This window comes from Rhineura floridana, chromosome 6 (assembly GCF_030035675.1).
Source record: "Rhineura floridana isolate rRhiFlo1 chromosome 6, rRhiFlo1.hap2, whole genome shotgun sequence".
Lineage (NCBI taxonomy): Eukaryota > Metazoa > Chordata > Lepidosauria > Squamata > Rhineuridae > Rhineura > Rhineura floridana.
This window is the reverse complement of record NC_084485.1, coordinates 28724373-28749550: the sequence shown is the minus strand read 5'-3', so window position 1 is coordinate 28749550 and position 25178 is coordinate 28724373. Positions and strand designations below refer to the sequence as shown.

The 25178-nt window shown below is 41.3% G+C and overlaps 1 protein-coding gene across 5 annotated transcripts in view; it reads left to right on the top strand.

Moving 5' to 3' along the window:
* The window catches only part of PTPN1 (protein tyrosine phosphatase non-receptor type 1), a 112528-nt gene that overhangs the window by 69725 nt on the left and 17625 nt on the right, over positions 1 to 25178 (top strand). For 4 of the 5 annotated variants that reach the window (XM_061631306.1, XM_061631305.1, XM_061631311.1 and 1 more), the window contains 3 exons: positions 10555 to 10645; positions 12589 to 12689; positions 16240 to 16338. In XM_061631306.1, the coding sequence (XP_061487290.1) occupies positions 10555 to 10645; positions 12589 to 12689; positions 16240 to 16338 (291 nt within the window). The remainder of the gene's footprint in view (positions 1 to 10554; positions 10646 to 12588; positions 12690 to 16239; positions 16339 to 25178) is intronic. The other variant, XM_061631307.1, reaches the window with a different exon arrangement.

Sequence of the window (25178 nt, the reverse complement as noted above, 5' to 3'; positions counted from 1 at the left end):
GCCATGATACACAATTGTACAAGGCTTTACATGAGCAGTTTAGAAGGATTTGGTAGTTCACCATGATGCATTCCTGTTATTTATAACTGGATGCTATAACAAGAACCCCCTTTAGGATGCACACCTTAACGTGGTGAGGGGGTTTGAGAGTGTTGAAGAAGCTGAGTGCAATGCCGTCAGGAGTCTAGACCAAGAGGCTAGACTCCTAGCAGGGACACCCATGGCGGAATGGTCAAAGCTGAGACACCAGACTGAGATGCATCCAAACTCAGAAGAAGGCAGTGGTAAACCACCTCTGAATAGCTGTTACCACGAAAACCCTATGAATAGAGTATCCAAAATGCAACACGAGATAGTGCTGGAAGATGAGGCCCCCAGGTCAGAAGGCACTCACCGAGCTACTGGGGAAGAACAAAGGACAAGGACAAGTAGTGCTGTGACTAATGATGCAGCTGGGTCAAAGCCGAAAGGAAGCCCAGAGGCTGATGCACACAGATGCAAAAGGGAGAGTCTGGAGTTGTACGACACACACAATAGGAACATGGAATGAACCAGGGAAAGTTAGAAATTGTCAAGTAAGAAATGGAGCGTATCAACATTACAATACTTGGTGTGAGTGAATTAAAATGGACAGGAATGGGACATTTTCAATCGGGCAACTACAAAATATTTTATGCAGGAAATGAGAAATCAAGAAGAAACGGGGTTGCTTTAATAGTGAGAAGTGATGTAGCAAAAGCAATTAGGAGCTACAACACAAGGTCTGAGTGAGTGATACCAATGAGATTAAATGGGAAACTTATCAACATAACCATCATCCCAAGTCTACGCTCCAACATCAAACGCAGAACAAGAAGAATTGGAGAGATTTTATGCAGAAGTACAGGAGGAAATTGATCACACACCAAAACAAGATATGAAGATAATCATGGGGGACTGGAATGCAAAAGTAGGGAACAGAGAAGAACTAGGAATTGTGGGGAAATGGGGCTTAGGTGACAGAAATGAAGCAGGAGAAAGACTTATTGAATTCTGTGAAGCCAATGATTTGTTTCTTGCCAACACATTTTTTGAGCAACCAAAAAGACGAATGTACATGTGGACATCACCAGATGGTCAATATAGGAATCAAATTGATTATATAATTGGAAACGGAAGATGGAGAAGTTCCATACTTTCTGCAAAAACAAGACCAGGAGCAGACTGCAGTACAGATCAAGAACTGATCGTATTGAAAATCAGAGTAAATATACAATTTAAATAACATCCCAGAAGAGTATAAAGATCAGATAAGGAACAGGTTTGAGGCTTTAAACTTAGTTGACAGAGAACCAGAAGAACTATGGACTGAAGTCAGGGACATTATCAGGGAAGAATGCAAAAAGACAATACCTCTTGTTAAAAAGAGAGAAAGTCCTCAATGGATGACTGAACATAAGAAGAGCCTGCTGGATCAGGCCAGTGGCCCATCTAGTCCAGCATCCTGTTCTCACAGTGGCCAACCAGGTGCCTGGGGGAAGCCCGCAAGCAGGACCCGAGTGCAAGAACACTCTCCCCTCCTGAGGCTTCCGGCAACTGGTTTTCAGAAGCATGCTGCCTCTGACTAGGGTGGCAGAGCACAGCCATCACGGCTAGTAGCCATTGATAGCCCTGTCCTCCATGAATTTGTCTAATCTTCTTTTAAAGCCGTCCAAGCTGGTGGCCATTACTGCATCTTGTGGGAGCAAATTCCATAGTTTAACTATGCGCTGAGTAAAGAAGTACTTCCTTTTGTCTGTCCTGAATCTTCCAACATTCAGCTTCTTTGAATGTCCACGAGTTCTAGTATTATGAGAGAGGGAGAAGAACTTTTCTCTATCCACTTTCTCAATGCCACGCATAATTTTATACACTTCTATCATGTCTCCTCTGACCCGCCTTTTCTCTAAACTAAAAAGCCCCAAATGCTGCAACCTTTCCTCGTAAGGGAGTCGCTCCATCCCCTTGATCATTCTGGTTGCCCTCTTCTGAACCTTTTCCAACTCTATAATATCCTTTTTGAGATGAGGCAACCAGAACTGTACACAGTATTCCAAATGCGGCCGCACCATAGATTTATACAACGGCATTATGATATTGGCTGTTTTATTTTCAATACCTTTCCTAATTATCGCTAGCATGGAATTTGCCTTTGAAGAAACTCTTCAAATGGTTAAAGACAGAAGGAAAGCAAAAGCAAAAGGAGATAGAAACACAGTCAGAACCCTAACTGCAACTATACAACGACTAGTACGTAGGGACAAAGAAAACTATTACAATAGTTATTGTATAGAAATAGAAAAGGACAACAAAATGGGAAGAACAAGAGCCCTATTCCAAAAGATTAGAGAAGTGAAAGGGAAATTTAAACAGAGAGTAGGGATGTTGAATAATCAACAGGGGAACACACTGACTGACCGAGATGAAATAAAAGGAAGATGGAAGCAATATACTGAAGAACTCTACAAAAGAGATGCAAGGATGACAGATTCATTCATGGAGGAACCATATGATGAAGAACCAGAAAGCTGCTCTTAAAATTCTTGGAAGAAACAAATCACCAGGAATAGACAGTATACCAATAGAGTTGCTACAAGCTACTGAGACTGAATCTGTCCAAATTTTGAGAAAAATTTGTCAAGAAATATGGAAAACTAAACAATGGCCCACAGACTGGAAGCGTTCAATATATATCCCACTTCCAAAGAAAGGGGATCCCAGAGAATGCAGTAATTACGGAACTATTGCCTTAATATCCCATGCAAGTAAAGTAATGCTCAAGATTCTACAACAAAGGCTCTTACCATATATGGAGCAAGAAATGCCAGACGTCCAAGCTGGATTTAGAAAGGGAAGAGGTACCAGATACCATATCGCAAACATACATTGGATAATGGAATGGAGCAAGGAATTTCAGAAGAAAATCACCCTGTGATTTATAGACTACAGCAAAGCCTTTGACTGTGTAGATCATGAAATACTATGGAATGCTTTAATAGAAATGGGGGTGCCACAGCATCTGATTGTCCTGATGCGCAACCTATACTCTGGACAAGAGGCTACTGTAAGGACAGAATATGGAGAAACCGATTGGTTCCCCATTGGAAAGGGTGTGGGACAGGGTTGTATTTTATCACCCTATTTATTTAATCTGTATGCAGAACATATCATACGGAAAGCAGGATTGGACCAAGATGAAGGAGGTGTGAAAATTGGAGGGAGAAACATCAATAATTTAAGATATGCAGACGATACCATACTACTAGCAGAAACCAATAATGATTTGAAACGAATGCTGATGAAAGTTAAAGAGGAAAGCACAAAAGCAGGACTACAGCTGAACGTCAAGAAGACTAAAGTAATGACAACAGAAGATTTGTATAACTTTACAGTTGACAATGAGGACATTGAACTTGTCAAAGATTATCAGTACGTTGGCACAGTCATTAACCAAAATGGAGACAATAGTCAAGAAATCAGAAGAAGGCTAGGACTGGGGAGGGCAGCTGTGAGAGAACTAGAAAAGGTCCTCAAATGCAAAGCTGTATCACTGAACACTAAAGTCAGGATCATTCAGACCATGGTATTCCCGATCTCTATGTATGGATGTGAAAGTTGGACAGTGAAAAAAGCGGATAAGAGAAAAATCAGCTCCTTTGAAATGTGGTGCTGGAGGAGAGCTTTGTGCATACCATGGACTGCAAAAAAGACAAATAATTGGATGTTAGAACAAATTAAACCAGAACTGTCACTAGAAGCTAAAATGATGAAACTGAGGTTATCCTACTTTGGACACATCATAAGAAGACATGATTCACTAGAAAAGACAATAATGCTGGGAAAAACAGCAGGGAGTAGAAAAAGAGGAAGGCCAAACAAGAGATGATGGATTGATTCCATAAAGGAAGCCACAGACGTGAACTTACAAGATATGAGCAGGGTGATTCATGCCAGATGCTCTTGGAGGTCGCTGATTCATAGGGTCGCCATAAGTCATAATCGACTTGAAGGCACATAACAACAACAACATAACAAGAAAGTGAAGCTATATAGTAGGCATTGGGAACATTTGGCCCATCAGCCCCAGCAAGCATGGCCAATGGTCAGCAATGTTGGGAGTTGTAGTCTACACCTGCTATACAGGTAGTGCATGTTCTGCTTAGATTCACCCAGGCTGAGGATGACTCTTCAGTCTAAAGAGCCTTCGTGCATAGCTTTAAGGAGACTTTTTACTCATGGAGGAAATGGGAAGCTATTCAGTTTAGATTTTCTAGGAGTGGAGGGTGACAGTGATCTGTCATGTCTCTGCTCCCTCTCCTTCCCCCAGTTCACAAGCTGCACTTGCTGCAATGTCTGTTTTTCCTAAACTATTCAAACACATGAGATTATTGATGTCCTGTGATTCATGCTCAAAATGCATAAGCGTTGAACATTGGAAATCTTTCATCATTGAAGTTCTTCGTCTTTCAAGTTTTCTGCTATCTGTTTATCTGTCTATCTAGTCTATCTATTCATTAGATTTATATCCCGCCCTTCTTCCCAGCAGGAGCGCAAGGCAGCATGACATTCACTTGAAAATGCCACTTATTTCTTGGAATGGTGGAGCTGTTTCAGTGGGAGTGGGTGGTAAGCCTGTGTCTGGGCTTGTACCACTTCAGACTGCGAGTGGGAATTTTTAGGATTTGAATGCTCCACACCCTCCATTTTTTAAAAAAAATCCCTCCACAGAGAAAACTAGGCTAGGTTAGGCTACATCCTTTTCACCTGGCATCTAGTTTTCTATGTGGAGGATATTTTTTTATATGAAGGAGCATTGCATTATGGGAGACCCCAGCTGCAAACTCAGGAATGGTACTGCCCAGACAAAAGGTTACCACTTCAGGGGGCATTTGGCTCTATATTTGTTTCTTGCAATTCATCTGCATTCAGTTACAGCAGTGTCTAAGATCTTATACCTCTTTAACAGCACGATTCTGTGCTTTTGACCGTTGTAACAATTATGATAGGACTAAAGAAATCTTTGCATAGGGAGGATGGTGGACAGTAAATGAATGTCTATGCTGTGCAGTAAAATAAACAACTGCACTACACTAGTGTCAGCCTTATCCGTGGTAGTCTATACAGCAGGAGTGGGCAACCTCAGGATGGAGGCTAAATGTGTCCCCCAACCCAGACTTCTCAATCTGCCCACCAGGACTCTCCCAGGCTACACCTCCTCAGCTGCACTGACTCTGCCCAGGCCACACTCCTCACCATCCTATTTCATACCATCTTTGAATGTTTTGTCCTGGCTGGTGTGTGTCATGGAACTCTGATAATGCATCTTGGTTGCCTGAATAGAAATGTGTGTGTGAGTGTCTGTAGAAACCACCGTACTGTACAAAGGTAAAATTTAATTCATTGCTCTGCCTATTTTTGCCTTTTGATGCAGCCCATCACTGGCATGATCACCCCCAATGATTGCCCAAATAGGCACTATGGTAGCTTCCTCTAAATTAAAACAGTATCATTAAAAACAAATTTGTAGCCTAAAAATCTCCAGCAGAGTGAATAAGCCCAGCTGACTAAAAAATTACATAGCACATAACAGTGGTTCAAAACAATGAAACCAGAGGGTTTTTTATAAAAGTTAAGGAGAGAAAAAAAGAAATGTCTTCACCTAGTTCCAGAATAAGTGCAAAGAAGGCACCAGGCAAGCCTCTCTGGGGAAGGCATTTCACAACCAAGGTGCCAACACCAAGAAAGTCTTCTCTGTAGTGTCCATTCAGCTCACTTCAATTGGTGGGGGTGCTCAGAGCAGGGCTTTCTCAATACTTTGATCAAGAAGACTCTTTGTACCCAGTAAATGCGTATCAAAAGAAGTAATGAATCATCATATATGCTCTGTGTAAAAGTTGGTCGTGCTTATTCTTGGGAGGAAATGAATTGATGCCAATCTACCTCCTGAGAAGATCTTTCAGAAAGCACATTAATTTCCTAGCTTCCTTCCCCTTCACTGATGACACATGTACTCTATACCTATTAAGCTCTTACTACCAAGGCTTTCTTACAGAGTCTTACCATGGGTGAGGAGAGCTTCAGCTCCATGAGAATGCCAAAGGTGGCCATTTGCGACCTAGACCTTTTAAAAAATATTTTGTTCAGTTGGCGTAATGCCATTGAGATGTCTCTATTTTGGAAAGTTTTTTTTAAAAAAAAACTCTTACGTAGGTTTTTAGTTTTGGTTCTGGTTCATCTGCCTGTGACAAGGATGTAGCTGGATGCCCTTTCCAAGAGGAACAGCAGTAGTTTCACCTTCACCAAAGTGTCAGTACAAGCAGTACCAAGACAAAGTATTTTACTGCAGAACTTGGTGTGGAAGTACAACATTGTGGTTGGGAAAGGTAGGTGTGGTTCCCTAGAAGCTGCTATGGCTGAGGAATTTAAAAAAAATAGACCAGGCTTGGTGCATTCAATCTGCATTTCATAGTCCTGTTTTTTATTGTTTTTGTTTGTTTGCAATATTTGTAGGCCCCACTATTTTTTTTAAAAAAAGGGCAGCTCATAATAAGAAATAGACCATTCCAAAATGCAGTAATAGTACAAATACAGCATAAAATAAAATAGTCTTCCCCTGATGCAAAAAAAACACCAAGGTAGATGCTACAGGTGAGCCTCTCTGAGGAGAGTGGGGCACCACTGCTAAAAAGGTCTCCTGTCCTTTAGCCACCCACCACACTTCACCAGCAGGGCCTCCAAAGAAGATCTCAAGGTCTTATACCTTTATCCCAAGGTGCTGTAATGGTCAAACTCGGCACCTTGAGTCTGGACCTGGGAATGGCCTGAGAGCCTGTGATGATGGTAAAGCAGTGTCATGATGTGTTCATATTGTCCAGTCTCACTGCCATATTCTTAACTAGTTAAAGCTTCTGGACTGCTTTCAGAGGCAGCCCCACATACAACACATTGCAGTAGTCAATATGGGAGGCTACCAAAGTGGATAACTGATGCAAGGCTTTCTCAGTCCAGGTTGGATCGTGGCTGGCATTCCAGTCTAAGCTGATAAAAGGTACTTGGGACCACAGAGGCTGCTTGTACCTTCAGAGGCAAGGATGGATCAGTTAGCATGCGAGACTACAGACCTTATCCTTTAGGGCAGGGGTGGGTGTGGAACCTCAGGCCCAAGGGACAAATTAGGCCCTCTAAGTCTCTCTATCTACCCTCAAGACTCTCTCTAGATCACTTCCACTCCCTAGGCAACACCCTTCTCCCCAGTCCACATTCCTCATTGACCTTACCCTGCAACCACCTCTGGTAATTTTGTTTGGCTGGAAGGTGTCCTTGAACTTTGATATTGCTTGCTTGAATCAATGGATGGAGAGATGTGGGCAAATGTTGAAATCTCTGGCCTTCACATGTCTGGAATGTAGCCTATGGTACAAGGTGAGAGTCCATCGATCTGCCCATTTTTGCCTCTGCCCCCATCCACCATAACTGCTGGCATACATCTCCTGGAAGGTTTTCCATTAGGGAATGTGGCTGTTAGGCTGAAAAAGTTTCCCAGCTCTTTTTTAGAACTGGTTGCTGGAAGCCGCAGAAGGGGAGAGTGCTCTTGTGCTTAGGTCCCACTTGCAGGCTTTCCACAGGCATCTGGTTGGTCTCTGTGAGAACAGAATGCTGGACTAGATGGGTCATTGGCCTGATCCAGCAGGCTCTTCTTATGGGGTACAGAACCTTTTAGCCAATGGCTGCCTTTCCTTGTGGACACAGCCTTGGGGGGGGCACGTGGTGGCCAGAGGTGAAAGTGCACATTGTCAAAGGCAGAAATGGGCAGGCCAATGGATGTTGATTCTTAACTTTGTACATCACGGTATGTTCCAGCTATGCACATCAGATACACACACCTATCTCTATCTAGGTAAGCAAGGGTTCAGGGGCAGAATCCAACCAGGAAAAAGCACTTGAGGAGGCCATAGAGCAGGGCCAGTGAGGGGTGTGGCCAGGAGGAAGTCCCAAGATGCAGCTAGTGAGGCCTGGATGGCTGCATTCAGCCCCTGGGCCCTAGGTTCCCCAACCTGCTTTAGAGGGAGTGTAACATGGGCAGATAACTCATCTGTGAATGTTGTCCAGATCACTGGTCTTGAACCTTGGGTCCACAGATGTTGTTGGACTATAGCTCCCATCATCCCCAGACAGCATGGTCAATGGACAAAGATGATGGGAGCTGGGTCCGCACATGTTGAAGGACTACAAGGTTGAGGTCCAGTGGTCTAGACTGAGCTTCAGTTTATTGGCTTTCATCCAGCCCGCTATCACTCCCAGGCAATGATTAGCACACCCCACCACCTTCCTCCATTAGAGAAAAAGGAACAGAGTTTGGTGTCTTCCACATATTGATGACATCTCACTCCAAACTGCTGGATAACCTACTTGGCCTTTACATGTAAATGTTGAAAATCATGGGAATTAAATAAAACCTTCTGGGGGCCCACAGCATAAATGCTGAGGAATCAAGCAGAAATCCCCTAAAACCATGTTCTGGAATTAGCCATCCATCCTCTTAAAAGCAGAATCCCAAGACCCAACATGGACAGCCCCTCCAGAAACATATTGTACTTGATGATATCAAAAGCCACTGAGAGATTGAGGAAAATCAACAAGGTTGTCCTGTACCTGTCTCTCCCATCAGAGTTCATTTACAGGGTGGTTGAGGTAGTTTCTGTTCCAAAACCAGCCCTGAAACCTGATTGAAATGGCTCAGGAAAATCAGTCTATTCCAAGACTGCTAGAAGTTGACTGGCAACAATCGGCTTGAGCATCTTGCCCAACAATGGGATGTTAGTCAGATGTGACAGTTGTTCACATCTTCTAAGCCCAAAGAAAGTTTATTCAGGAGCACACCACAGCCTCCTTAGCTTAACACTATTTCTAACTCTGATTCTTCCATGTGTTAGGAAATTTTATGAAAATAGTACAGTAGGGCCACACTCATACAGCAGGTTACATTCCAGACCCCTGCCTAAAAGCGAAACCCGCCGAAAAGTGGAACTCTGTCAATAAAATGGTGCCCGATGCCCTAAAAATGCTGTAAAAGCGGAACAAGTGCCGTATGAATGGGGCCTTACTCTGCTTACTCTAATTGAAAGCCGCCATATTAGCGGGCTGCCGAAAAGCGGGGCCCTACTGTATTCGAAAGTCACAATATACTCAATATAAAAGCATTTACTGGGCCACTTGTAAGTTCAGTACTTGGCAAAGCTGTGTCTAGTCTGCCACAGTGTGTATGTGTGTGTGTTCCATGAAAAAAAAAGAAACAAGAAACACTTCACTGGGATCTGGCACTAACTTTCTATTATGTCTAAAGCAAGTATGGAAAGCAAGTATGAAAACAAAGTGAACTTGCATGGTGTTCATGTAAATCTTCTTATATTTATTTAGTTAACGAAATAAATCAAAAATGGCTTCACTCCAAGCCTAGTGGAAAATTATGCATTTGGCTCAGCATCTTGTTTAATTTTCTTGGATGGTTATTTAAGCTGAGCTTTACTGTTCATTTTGCACATGCAAGTTCCCTGTCCTGGGATTTCTTAAGTTTCCTTATACCAGCTAGAAAAAATCAGTGAAAATCATGCAACGTCTCTCTTTCTGTTGCTGAACCAACACCAGGTCATCTGTTGTTTTTCTAATGCTATGCATTTTCTGTGCTAAGCTCCTGTCATTTTGTCAATTATTGATGTATTTATTTTAAATAGTTTTAATCTACTGTTCATTGCTATGCAATTTCACACAGGTTTGGCTTTACATTAAAAACAAAAATCTTTTATTACTTCTAGTGAGATTTGTGAGAAGTGTAAGAGACAAGTGACTGATGCAGAAGTTGGATAGTTCTGTCTATAATATATTTGCAACTGTACTGCTGCCTTGATGCACAGAACATTGAATACAAAGGGTTCTTTTGACATCTGCAACTCCAGCCCATCTTGCTGATGACTCAAGAAAACTTGGGGTTCTTATCTTAACAAGACATGTACAGCCTTGAGCTATTAATACGTACTACGAGATGGTGGCACGTAGGATACTGAAGGAAAAATGTGTTCCAGCTGAGATACCCGTGTCTATCTGCTCTGCATTACATTACTTAGTCTTTTGGAGTTATGTGAGATCTACTCTAATGCATTTTCTTCTGGGTGAAATTGTACTTAGTCCTTTACATCATATAAAATGTGTCTGATAAATAAGATGGTCTCTAACCTAAAATTCTTAACTATCCAAAGTCATTTTCAAGGTGACAGTGTATATACTTCTCAGCCTCTAATATGAGCTTGAATCATTCAAGGAGAATCCTTACCAAGTTTAATCTAAAAACTGGAAATACTTGCTTTTAATAGTTTATGAGCAGACTCTACGCAGTCAGAATCAAGTCTTGTGATAATCTAACAGCTTTAAGTGATTTTTTCTGAACCAACAAAAACAAAGCAAAAAATAATATGCACTGGACTGTAAGACTTTCTTTTATATTGGTGGCACAAACAAATGTCTTAATTTATATCCTTCCAGGACATAAGACATGAAGCCAGTGACTTTCCATGTAAAGTGGCCAAACTTCCTAGAAACAAAAATCGCAACAGGTACAGAGATGTCAGCCCATGTAAGTATTATGTCCCTCTCTATTCATTAAGTCAATTGCCTCCTATAGGGTTGCTGTTTTCCTAAAAGAAGTCTTTAGACAAGAATGCAGTAGTTCAGATGTAATGCCAAACTGTAGCTTGGTCTGTATGCCTTGCTAAGCTAAACCTTGGCTTAGCCCAGCCCAGTACAGCAGCAGAAAGGACCAGGGAGGAGCAAAGTGGTTTCAAGGCAGAGATGAGTACCAACACGTAGGTTTTAAGAAGTTAAGCAAAGATCTAGGTTGCTCGATCTCTTACAATGATTTGCCATTTAATCACATAAAAACTCAAGAAGAACCTTGCTGGATCAGACTAAATGCCTTCTACTCCAGCATTCTGTTTCCCAGACTTGCCAACCGGTGCCACCAGGAAGCCCACAAGCAAGTTCCTCCCCAGCAACTGGTATCCAGAGGCATGCTGCTTCTGGACCTAGAAGTCGATTAATAGCCTTATCCTACATGCATTTGTTCAATCCCCATTTAAAGCCATCGAAAGTAGTTTGCAACATTTCATGGCTGTGAGTTCCATTTGTAACCCATCTCTTCCCCAAGAACCTCGGGATAGCATTTATCATCACAACAACCCTATGAGGTGGGTTAGACTGAGAGATGGTGACTGGGGCTCTGAAATTAAGTCTCTCTGGTCCAAATCCAGAATTGTATCCACTTTACTGCACTGGTTCTCAAACAAGCCATGATGCAGTTTTGTAGCTGTGCAACTCCAAGTGTGTCATAATGACCATCTACATCTCACAAGGATTTTTTTTTTAAGTTGTCATGTAGTTTAGACACAGATCTCCTATCTACATTAAAGTTGAAGATACAGTATCTCCATGTACTGGAAAATTTCTACAATCACTTAATAGACTAAAAATCAGCTGAGTCTTCCAGGAAAACTCAATAGAAGCTATAATGTTGCACATAATTTTGCTTACTGATCAGTTTTAGGGGTTCTTTTTGTGGTAACCACCATTGATTTTTGTTTGTTTTAGATGATGATATGGCTTCCAGTCAGTTTGGTTTTCCTGTAAAATGTAGGGATTCTTCTATATCTGGGTAGGCTAAATAGAGCAAACCAGATCTTTAAAAATGAAGTGCAGTTACTGTCAAAGTGGTTTGAATATTGATAATAGCTGGGTGAAACATTTATTGAATAAATTATATATAACAATGCAGGTGAAGGATTATGTTTTTGAATTATTGAGATTCTGATCCCTTCTGAACATATGTCACAGCTTCAAAAATAAAAGCTTTGAAAAATAAGCATACCACTTCAGCATGGTGTAGTTCTGCTTATAGCTATCTTGGCTGAAAATGGTATTGTGATCATAACATCTCCTTTAGTCTGGTTTGCCCATCACATTCAACCATAGTTAAATAAACTATGTTTTAATATAAATGAAATGGCATCCTGGTGCACACTGCTGAAATCGTGGGCACTTTATTCCTACCTCTGCCCTGGAGAAGAGACAAGCTATATATAGACTGTCTTGTCATTACGTCCAAGATGTGTTTCTCCAAACAAACCATAAGCAGAAGCCAAGGTTTGTTCTTCCCTTACTGGTTGTGATTTATTTGGGGAAAACCAACCACAAGCCCAGGTTTGGATATAATGACAAGCCAAACTATGGCTTGTGCGCTTTCAGTACAGCATGGTGAGGGGAGAATTGAAACGCCCACCATCTTAGCAGAATGAGCGAGCATGTGCTCATTCATATTGAACCATAGCTTATTTTAACTGTGAGTTAATGTGACATACAAACTGGGCCATTGTTAGTAACACATCTTAATATCAGTCACTTTCTCTTTTCAAAAGAATTTTTGAGAACCCTATGTAATGGCTTCTGTTCTTGTATAAGCTGCTTAGCATAAAATTAATAATACACAAGTCTTCAACAGTGGTTTTCTTATTGTGCATTGTACAGTTGACCACAGTCGAATTAAGCTACAGCAAGGTGATAATGACTATATCAATGCTAGTTTGATAAAAATGGAAGAGGCACACAGGAGCTACATCCTCACGCAGGTAAGTGCTTGGGAGAGGAGAAAGGAGAGGGAACTCATTTTATAGTCTTTCCTCCTCTTCAGTCCCTGAAGCTCATAAGCCCATAGCGTATGTGTAACATATGAGGGAACTGGTTAATGCATTAGTTCCCCCTGTTATGCAACATTTCACTATCATAGTGATGCACAGTATGCGACAGAGGATATGGTAATTGGGTGAGTGGGGGGAAGTCAGTGTGATGAGGATCTAGCTAGAAAAGAGGACCTGCCAGTGTTCTATTAATCTCGGCCCTAGCATACCTTCTGACATGAAATATGACTTCCAAAGACCTAGCAACCTCTTGGTACAATATATTTATAAACCCTGTTTCTGTTCGTATTATGTGGCTTCATTAAGTGGAATAAGACCGAAAAAGTATATAAATTCTAAGTTATGATTTAAGTATTCTAAAATCCTTTGTGCTCAGAAAGCTTCATTCAAGTACTCTGGGCTTGCTGCTTCTTCATCTTTTACCACAGAATATTTCCATGCTTTTGAGATCTAAGTAACTTTGACATGCACAGTTGCATCCTCCCTCCTCCTTGCAAAATAATTGGCCATCTATGTAAAAAGGCAGAGAAGATGCTAATCCTTTTGTCAGTGGCTCTCAGAAATAGACTTCCTTAGGAGAGGCAAAGATAATTTCCAGTGGAGGTATGAGCACCGCCGTGACTCCACCCAGTTTATGTCTTTGTTATTACTGAACTAGGATCATATAATTTGCTCCCCAAAAGCACAGTGCAGGAAGCTATGCACCCCGCACCCTTCCTGTTGATAGTCAATGTGTGATCAATGCCATTTTCTCTTTCTGAACGTGTTTTCTTTGATACAGTCTTCTCCTCTCCCCTTATCCCCAGCCCAGGCACTTTAAATTACTCATGTGTTCATATGGCCCTTCTCCAAACCTTGGAGAAAGTCACTATGCACAAGTTGAGAGAGACTTTCTTTAGCTTTAAATTGTATTAAAACTAAGGGTGGTAACAGTAAACTAGGAACTTCTATAAAGGAAAAATACCTCACTTCAAAAATTCTACAAACTACCCATGCACACTGCCTAAATAGTGTTGATAATTTGGCTGACCTGAAGGATCAGGAAAGTATCAGCTCTCCAGATGCCTGTGTTATGCATCAAGAACATCTTTTCAGATTACTTGGGATCTTCCATGTCCTAAATTATGATAATACCAGATAGGGTGCATTCACCCTACTCTCCAGCATGAAAATTCAAGGGCGCAAAGCCTTTACCATATTAAAAATGGTGATGTGAAATGAGATCTACAAGGCTTGGGGGGGGGCAGGGGGTTGCACCAAAATAGATATCAAACAAAATCCATGTGTGGTTTCTTTAGTTAATTTAACGAATATTAGCATATACAGCTCTTGAACAACAATGGTCACTGTTGAAGTTGGGTGAGTGCGGTATTGTGGAGTCAGATATATGGAACATCTGTGCAAGGGACAGTAAGAGGTCACAGTCTGGGTGCAAGGTGGTGAGTTAAGGATGCATCAGTGGGTGAGATACTAAAGAGAGGGGTGGGCAGCTATGTAAGTGTGGTGTGGGAAATGCGAAGCAAAGCATTCCAAGGATGAGAACTTAATGTGGTGTGACCACATTCATAGTGGTGAATCAGCCCTTCAGTTGCTCTGAACATCTCCCCACGAGCTTTGTAACATTGAGGCCCCATCTGCACTATGCATTTAAAGCATTATCATACCACTTTAAACAGTCATTGCTTCCCCCAAAGAATCCCTGGGAACTGTTGTTTGCTAAGGGTGCTGAGAGTTGGTAGGAGATGCCTATTCCCCTCACAGAGCTACAGTTATTAGAGTGGTTTAACAATCAATCCCTCTTCCCAGGGAACTGTTGCTCTGAGGGAGATGGCAAAGAGGAAAGGTTGCAGCATTTAGGGCTTTTCAGTTTAGAGAAAAGGCAAGTCAGAGATGATATAATAGAAGTATATAAAATTATGCATGGCATGGAGAAAGCAAATAGAGAAACGTTTTTCTCCCTCTCATAACACAAACTCATGGGCATCCAATGTAGCTGAATGTTGGAAGATTCAGGACAGACAAAAGTACTTCACACAGTGCACGGTTAAACTGTGGAATTTGCTCCTACAAGAGGCAGCAATGGCCACCAACTTGGATGGCTTTAAAAGAGGATTAGACATATTCATGGAAGATAAAGTGATCAATGGCTACTAGCCATACTGGCTATGCTGAGAGTTCCATAGTCAGAGGCAGTATGCTTCTGAAAACCAGTTGCCGGAAGTTGCAGGAGGGGAGAGTGCTCCTGCACTCAGGTCCTGCTTGTGGGCTTCCCTTTAGGCCACCATGAGAACAGGATGCTGGATTAGATGGGCCGCTGGCCTGATCCAACAGGGCTCTTCTTAAGTTCTTATGTCTCCAAAGAACTGTCAGCACCCTTAACAAGCTACAGTTCCCAGGTTTCCCCAGGAAGAGGGATTGCTTGTTAAACAACTCGGAGAACTGTAGATCTGTGAGTGGAAAATGGGTCTCCTAACAACTCTCAGCACCCTTAAACTACAGCTCCCAGGATTTTTTGAGGGAAGCCATGACTGTTTAAAGTGGAATGATACTGCTTTAAATGCATAAATGCAGATGGGCGACTGAAAATTAATCATGCGGCTATGGCCAGCTAATCAGAAGGTAGGGAATGAAGAAGCTTTTCTGCCTGGACGCCTAAACAGATCTGGCAATCCAAATCGCTCTGGCTCCAGTTCCTGGCAATATCTGTTCTAGATTATTTACTTTAATTACTACAGGATGTGACATACATTAAGTTGACATTAAATACCAGTTGTGGACTAATACAATTGACTTTTAGCCACTCAACACTCTATCATGTTTTTCCAAGGGTCAGTTCGCTGCACTTGCAAGTCTTGTGGGTGCACAGCTCCATCTTTGAATAGCCTAAATACTGAGTAAGTCTTTTGTAGATACATTTTAACACCTCGGACAGTATGGATTGGCACTGCAAGAGACTGGTGGGAAAGGAAGAACCCTTGACCTGGGGAAGAGGTTACATTGAAAACGGATAGGGTAAACATCTAACAGGAATAGTAAACTCTTCCTGACCTTGCGTGTCAGTTCTATGCCAAGATTTTTCCAGCAGTGATAAAGATGGCTGAATTTCCTAGCAGTTAGTTTTTATTGTCTCTCATTTCTGTGAATCGTAAGTCCCATTGATTGGACAAATGTCTTAAATTTATCCTGCAGAGTGGCATGTTCGTTCTTTCTGAGCAAGCTTTCTTAGAACTGTTCTTTCCCATTCCCCCTCTAGCAAATGAGGACATTGATCTCCATAGATATATTTGTATGAAAAATATTCAAGTTATGCTTCCTTAAATATTAATATTTGGCATCTTCGCAATACAAAAAAAATTCCAAAAACAGAAGCCACTCACTGTGCTGAGTTCAGGAACAGACAACTGTTGCTAGGCTACAGTACTCTGAACTTGTACCACGTGAATATAGGTTACTCTTGAAGGGGTTTTTTTAATCTTTGCAGGGTCCTCTGCCAAATACTTGTGGTCACTTTTGGGAGATGATTTGGGAACAGAAAAGCCGTGGTGTTGTCATGCTGAACAGAGTGATGGAAAAGGGATCAGTAAGTAACTAAATCATTAAATTAAAAAAAGTGTTTCCTTTCAGATCTTGGACACATTGTGCATGCACATCTTTAAAACCTAATAAAAATGCTCCTGTAGAAAAGGATTTTTGCACATACCATGGACTGCGAAAAAGAGAAATAATTGGGTGTTAGAACAAATTAAACTAGAACTATCACTAGAAGCTAAAATGATGAAGCTGAGGCCATCATACTTTGGACACATAATGAGAAGATAATGATTCACTAGGAATTACAATAATGCTGGGAAAAACAGAGTATGTATGTGTACTGCCTTCACGTCGATTCCGACTTATGGTGACCCTATGAATAGGGTCACTGATTCATAGGGTCACCGTAATTTGTAATCAAATTGAAGGCACATAAGAAGAAGAACAGGATTTCCCAAACTCTTGTCCGTGGACCACCAGTGGTCCACAAGCTTCATTCAGGTGGTCCATAGCATGCCCGCATTAAATATACAAATCGATTCTTAATTGTATTTTTACTGCTTCTTTCATTTCTTATATTTTACTTATTACAATTTGGAAAGGAATTTGTATGGAAGGCAAAGGAATACAATGGAATGCAATATAAGACAATGTAAGAAATAAAGGAAGCAATAAAAATACAGGTAAAAAAATTATGCAGCATATAGTACAGCATATTACAATTATTACAACTATGTGGTCCGCCAAACAACTTCCAAGTAGTCCATGAGGGGGAAAGTTTGGGAACCACTGCCATAGAAAATTATACAATATTGCACATGCCTAAAGTGAAGAAAAATAGGTCTTGGTTAAGGCAGGTAGAAATATGATGGAATCTATCATGTTCAGAAGCAAGTTTCCACTCTGAGTGTAGTATGAGTGGATTGCAACCCAATGCAAGGAGGTTGTTTAATTATCTTCTCTGCTGTATCAGCTTTTGGATGCATGAAGGAGTGAGCATATGTATTGATGTCCTAATTCCTAGTTAATTCATAGAGATGCCATAGACCAGCCTTTCCCAACCAGTGTGCCTCCAAATGTTGTTGGACCACAATTCCCATCTTTCCTGACCATTGGCAATGCTGGCTGAGGCTGATGGGAGTTGTGGTCCAACAACATCTGGAGGCACACTGGTTGGGAAAGGCTGCTGTAGACAGTGTAAGGTATAAAAGCTAGCACTGAGCTTCAGGAGAATGAGTCTCATAGACATTTTATTGTTGTTGTTGTTATGTGCCTTCAAGTTGATTACAACTTACGGCGACCCTATGAATCAGCGACCTCCAAGAGCATCTGTCGTGAACCACCCTGTTCAGATCTTGTAAGTTCAGGTCTGTGGCTTCCTTTATGGAATCAATCCATCTCTTGTTTGGCCTTCCTCTTTTTCTACTCCCTTCTGTTTTTCCCAGTATTATTGTCTTTTCCAGTGAAGCATGTCTTCTCATGATGTGTCCAAAGTAGGATAACCTCAGTTTCATCATTTTAGCTTCTAGTGACAGTTCTGGTTTAATTTGTTCTAACACCCCATTATTTGTCTTTTTTGCAGTTCATGGTATGCGCAAAGCTCTCCTCCAGCACCACATTTCAAAGGAGTTGGTTTTCCTCTTATCCGCCTTTTTCACTGTCCAACTTTCACATCCATACATAGAGATCGGGAATACCATGGTCTGAATGATCCTGACTTTAGTGTTCAGTGATACAGCTTTGCATTTGAGGACCTTTTCTAGTTCTCTCACAGCTGCTGTCCCCAGTCCTAGCCTTCTTCTGATTTCTTGACTATTGTCTCCATTTTGGTTAATGACTGTGCTGAGGTATTGATAATCCTTGACAAGTTCAATGTCCTCATTGTCAGCTGTAAAATTACATAAATCTTCTGTTGTCATTACTTTGGTCTTTTTAACGTTCAGCTGTAGTCCTGCTTTTGTGCTTTCCTCTTGAACTTTCATCAGCATTCATTTCAAATCATTACTGGTTTCTGCTAGTAGTATGGTATCGTCTGCATATCTTACATTATTGATATTTCTCCCTCCAATTTTCACACCTCCTTCATCTTGGTCCAATCCTGCTTTCCATATGATGTGTTCTGCGTATAGATTAAATAAATAGGGTGACAAAATACACACCTGTCTCACACCCTTTCCAATGGGGAACCAGTCGGTTTCTCCATATTACCCTCCCAAAAAGCATCTCCCATTTTTGGTGATTTTCTGTTGTTGGACCACCTGAAAAGGTGTGAAAATCTTCTCTAGATTTTTTTTAAAGTGTTTCTGCTGCTGTGTGCTGATGCCTAGAGCTGGGAAAAATCATCCTGCTCTGTTTGCCCCCATCATGTAGTAGAGGTGGGGGAGAACTTGCATTGGCTGCCTGTATGTTTCTGAGCTCGATTCAAGGTGCTGATTTTGACCTATAAAGCCTTACACGGCTTGGGACCACAATACCTGATGGAACGCCTCTCCCCATACAACCCCACCCGTACACTACGTTCAAGATCAAAGGCCCTCCTCCGGGTGCCTACTCCTCAGGAAGCTCAGAGGGTGGCAACATGGGAGAGGGCCTTCTCAGTGGTGGCCCCTAAATTATGGAATGATTTCCCTGACGAGGTGTGCCTGGCGCCAACACTGTTATCTTTTTGGCGCCAGTTCAAGACTTTCCTCTTCTCCCAGGCATTTTAGCATGTGTTTTTAAATTGTTTTTATATTGTTTTGAATTTTAAAATTGTGTTTTAAATTGTTTTTAAAATATGTGTTTTAAATTGTGTATTTGTTTTAATGTTTTTGATTGCTGTAAACCGCCCAGAGAGCTTCGGCTACGGTGTGATATACAAGTGCAATAAATAAATAAACTTCTGTTCAGATCACATATAAGGCCGAATCAATCAGATTCACACTTATCTGAACTTTACAACGCAGTTAATAAGAACATAAGAACATAAGAAAAGCCTGCTGGACCAGGCCAGTGGCCCATCTAGTCCAGCATCCTGTTCTCACAGTGGCCAACCAGGTGCCTGGGGGAAGCCCGCAAGCACGACCCGGGTGCAAGAACACTCTCCCCTCCTGAGGCTTCCGGCAACTGGTTTTCAGAAGCATGCTGCCTCTGACTAGGGTGGCAGAGCACAGCCATCATGGCTAGTAGCCATTGATAGCCCTGTCCTCCATGAATTTGTCTAATCTTCTTTTAAAGCCATCCAAGCTGGTGGCCATTACTGCATCTTGTGGGAGCAAATTCCATAGTTTAACTATGCGCTGAGTAAAGAAGTACTTCCTTTTGTCTGTCCTGAATCTTCCAACATTCAGCTTCTTTGAATGTCCCCGAGTTCTAGTATTATGAGAGAGGGAGAAGAACTTTTCTCTATCCACTTTCTCAATGCCATGCATAATTTTATACACTTCTATCATGTCTCCTCTGACCCGCCTTTTCTCTAAACTAAAAAGCCCCAAATGCTGCAACCTTTCCTCGTAAGGGAGTCGCTCCATCCCCTTGATCATTCTGGTTGCCCTCTTCTGAACCTTTTCCAACTCTATAATACCCTTTTTGAGATGAGGCGACCAGAACTGTACACAGTATTCCAAATGCGGCCGCACCATAGATTTCTACAACGGCATTATGATATCAGCTGTTTTATTTTCAATACCTTTCCTAATTATCGCTAGCATGGAATTTGCCTTTGAAGAAACTCTTCAAATGGTTAAAGACAGAAGGAAAGCAAAAGCGAAAGGAGATAGAAACACAGTCAGAACCCTAACTGCAACTATACAACGACTAGTACGTAGGGACAAAGAAAACTATTACAATAGTTATTGTATAGAAATAGAAAAGGACAACAAAATGGGAAGAACAAGAGCCCTATTCCAAAAGATTAGAGAAGTGAAAGGGAAATTTAAACAGAGAGTAGGGATGTTGAATAATCAACAGGGGAACACACTGACTGACCGAGATGAAATAAAAGGAAGATGGAAGCAATATACTGAAGAACTCTACAAAAGAGATGCAAGGATGACAGATTCATTCATGGAGGAACCATATGATGAAGAACCAGAAAGCTGCTCTTAAAATTCTTGGAAGAAACAAATCACCAGGAATAGACAGTATACCAATAGAGTTGCTACAAGCTACTGAGACTGAATCTGTCCAAATTTTGAGAAAAAATTGTCAAGAAATATGGAAAACTAAACAATGGCCCACAGACTGGAAGCGTTCAATATATATCCCACTTCCAAAGAAAGGGGATCCCAGAGAATGCAGTAATTACGGAACTATTGCCTTAATATCCCATGCAAGTAAAGTAATGCTCAAGATTCTACAACAAAGGCTCTTACCATATATGGAGCAAGAAATGCCAGACGTCCAAGCTGGATTTAGAAAGGGAAGAGGTACCAGATATCATATCGCAAACATACATTGGATAATGGAATGGAGCAAGGAATTTCAGAAGAAAATCACCCTGTGATTTATAGACTACAGCAAAGCCTTTGACTGTGTAGATCATGAAATACTATGGAATGCTTTAATAGAAATGGGGGTGCCACAGCATCTGATTGTCCTGATGCGCAACCTATACTCTGGACAAGAGGCTACTGTAAGGACAGAATATGGAGAAACCGATTGGTTCCCCTTTGAAGGGGTGTGGGACAGGGTTGTATTTTATCACCCTGTTTATTTAATCTGTACGCAGAACATATCATACGGAAAGCAGGATTGGACCAAGATGAAGGAGGTGTGAAAATTGGAGGGAGAAACATCAATAATTTAAGATATGCAGACGATACCATACTACTAGCAGAAACCAATAATGATTTGAAACGAATGCTGATGAAAGTTAAAGAGGAAAGCACAAAAGCCAGGACTACAGCTGAACGTCAAGAAGACTAAAGTAATGACAACAGAAGATTTGTATAACTTTACAGTTGACAATGAGGACATTGAACTTGTCAAGGATTATCAATACGTTGGCACAGTCATTAACCAAAATGGAGACAATAGTCAAGAAATCAGAAGAAGGCTAGGACTGGGGAGGGCAGCTGTGAGAGAACTAGAAAAGGTCCTCAAATGCAAAGCTGTATCACTGAACACTAAAGTCAGGATCATTCAGACCATGGTATTCCCAGTCTCTATGTATGGATGTGAAAGTTGGACAGTGAAAAAAGCGGATAAGAGAAAAATCAGCTCCTTTGAAATGTGGTGCTGGAGGAGAGCTTTGTGCATACCATGGACTGCAAAAAAGACAAATAATTGGATGTTAGAACAAATTAAACCAGAACTGTCACTAGAAGCTAAAATGATGAAACTGAGGTTATCCTACTTTGGACACATCATAAGAAGACATGATTCACTAGAAAAGACAATAATGCTGGGAAAAACAGCAGGGAGTAGAAAAAGAGGAAGGCCAAACAAGAGATGATGGATTGATTCCATAAAGGAAGCCACAGACGTGAACTTACAAGATATGAGCAGGGTGATTCATGCCAGATGCTCTTGGAGGTCGCTGATTCATAGGGTCGCCATAAGTCATAATCGACTTGAAGGCACATAACAACAACAACATAACAAGAAAGTGAAGCTATATAGTAGGCATTGGGAACATTTGGCCCATCAGCCCCAGCAAGCATGGCCAATGGTCAGCAATGTTGGGAGTTGTAGTCTACACCTGCTATACAGGTAGTGCATGTTCTGCTTAGATTCACCCAGGCTGAGGATGACTCTTCAGTCTAAAGAGCCTTCGTGCATAGCTTTAAGGAGACTTTTTACTCATGGAGGAAATGGGAAGCTATTCAGTTTAGATTTTCTAGGAGTGGAGGGTGACAGTGATCTGTCATGTCTCTGCTCCCTCTCCTTCCCCCAGTTCACAAGCTGCACTTGCTGCAATGTCTGTTTTTCCTAAACTATTCAAACACATGAGATTATTGATGTCCTGTGATTCATGCTCAAAATGCATAAGCATTGAACATTGGAAATCTTTCATCATTGAAGTTCTTCCTCTTTCAAGTTTTCTGCTATCTGTTTATCTGTCTATCTAGTCTATCTATTCATTAGATTTATATCCCGCCCTTCTTCCCAGCAGGAGCACAAGGCAGCATGACATTCACTTGAAAATGCCACTTATTTCTTGGAATGGTGGAGCTGTTTCAGTGGGAGTGGGTGGTAAGCCTGTGTCTGGGCTTGCACCACTTCAGACTGCGAGTGGGAATTTTTAGGATTTGAATGCTCCACACCCTCCATTTTTTAAAAAAAATCCCTCCACAGAGAAAACTAGGCTAGGTTAGGCTACATCCTTTTCACCTGGCATCTAGTTTTCTATGTGGAGGATATTTTTTTATATGAAGGAGCATTGCATTATGGGAGACCCCAGCTGCAAACTCAGGAATGGTACTGCCCAGACAAAAGGTTACCACTTCAGGGGGCATTTGGCTCTATATTTGTTTCTTGCAATTCATCTGCATTCAGTTACAGCAGTGTCTAAGATCTTATACCTCTTTAACAGCACGATTCTGTGCTTTTGACCGTTGTAACAATTATGATAGGACTAAAGAAATCTTTGCATAGGGAGGATGGTGGACAGTAAATGAATGTCTATGCTGTGCAGTAAAATAAACAACTGCACTACACTAGTGGTAGTCTATACAGCAGGAGTGGGCAACCTCAGGATGGAGGCTAAATGTGTCCCCCAACCCAGACTTCTCAATCTGCCCACCAGGACTCTCCCAGGCTACACCTCCTCAGCTGCACTGACTCTGCCCAGGCCACACTCCTCACCATCCTATTTCATACCATCTTTGAATGTTTTGTCCTGGCTGGTGTGTGTCATGGAACTCTGATAATGCATCTTGGTTGCCTGAATAGAAATGGGTGTGTGAGTGTCTGTAGAAACCACCGTACTGTACAAAGGTAAAATTTAATTCATTGCTCTGCCTATTTTTGCCTTTTGATGCAGCCCATCACTGGCATGATCACCCCCAATGATTGCCCAAATAGGCACTATGGTAGCTTCCTCTAAATTAAAACAGTATCATTAAAAACAAATTTGTAGCCTAAAAATCTCCAGCAGAGTGAATAAGCCCAGCTGACTAAAAAATTACATAGCACATAACAGTGGTTCAAAACAATGAAACCAGAGGGTTTTTTATAAAAGTTAAGGAGAGAAAAAAAGAAATGTCTTCACCTAGTTCCAGAATAAGTGCAAAGAAGGCACCAGGCAAGCCTCTCTGGGGAAGGTATTTCACAACCAAGGTGCCAACACCAAGAAAGTCTTCTCTGTAGTGTCCATTCAGCTCACTTCAATTGGTGGGGGTGCTCAGAGCAGGGCTTTCTCAATACTTTGATCAAGAAGACTCTTTGTACCCAGTAAATGCGTATCAAAAGAAGTAATGAATCATCATATATGCTCTGTGTAAAAGTTGGTCGTGCTTATTCTTGGGAGGAAATGAATTGATGCCAATCTACCTCCTGAGAAGATCTTTCAGAAAGCACCATAGATTTATACAACGGCATTATGATATCGGCTGTTTTATTTTCAATACCTTTCCTAATTATTGCTAGCATGGAATTTGCCTTTTTCACAGCTGCCGCACACTGGGTCGACATTTTCATCGTGCTGTCCACTACAACCCCGAGGTCTCTCTCCTGGTCGGTCACCGCCAGTTCAGACCCCATGAGCGTATATGTGAAATTCAGATTTTTTGCTCCAATATGCATAATTTTACACTTGTTTATATTGAATTGCATTTGCCATTTTTCCGCCCATTCACTCAGTTTGGAGAGGTCTTTTTGGAGCTCTTCGCAATCCCTTTTTGTTTTAACAACCCTGAACAATTTAGTGTCGTCAGCAAACTTGGCCACTTCACTGCTCACTCCTAATTCTAGGTCATTAATGAACAAGTTGAAAAGTACAGGTCCCAATACCGATCCTTGAGGGACTCCACTTTCTACAGCCCTCCATTGGGAGAACTGTCCGTTTATTCCTACTCTCTGCTTTCTGCTTCTTAACCAATTCCTTATCCACAAGAGGTCCTCTCCTCTTATTCCATGACTGCTAAGCTTCCTCAGAAGCCTTTGGTGAGGTACCTTGTCAAACACTTTTTGAAAGTCTAAGTACACTATGTCCACTGGATCACCTCTATCTATATGCTTGTTGACACTCTCAAATAATTCTAATAGGTTACTGAGACAGGACTTTCCCTTGCAGAAGCCATGGTGGCTCTGCTTCAGCAAGGCTTGTTCTTCTATGTGCTTAGTTAATCTAGCTTTAATAATACTTTCAACTCTCACGTGGATGCCATCCGGGCCCGGTGATTTGTCAGTTTTTATATTGTCCATTAAGCTTAGAACTTCCTCTCTCCTTACCACTATTTGTCTTAGTTCCTCAGAATCCCTTCCTGCAAATGTTAGTTCAGGTTCAGGGATCTGCCCTATATCTTCCACTGTGAAGACAGATGCAAAGAATTCATTTAGCTTCTCTGCAATCTCCTTATCGTTCTTTAGTACACCTTTGACTCCCTTATCATCCAAGGGTCCAATTGTCTCCCTAGATGGTCTCCTGCTTTGAATGTATTTATAGAATTTTTTGTTGTTGGTTTTTATGTTCTTAGCAATGTGCTCCTCAAATTCTTTTTTAAAGGAAGTGTGCATAAAGTGAATATATTACAGACAATGACATACAAAAATGCATTGTATAAGAAGAAATTGCTTGCAAAAATGTGTATGTTAGTCAAAATGCATGCCAAAAATGTGTGTGTGAGAAGAAATTAGCACTAAAATGTTGAAGAATTATGGGGATTTTTTAAAATAAGAATCACAAATTGCTGCAGAATAGTGAAACCAAGTTTAATGATTATAAAAATGAGAAACTGAGAGAACTAA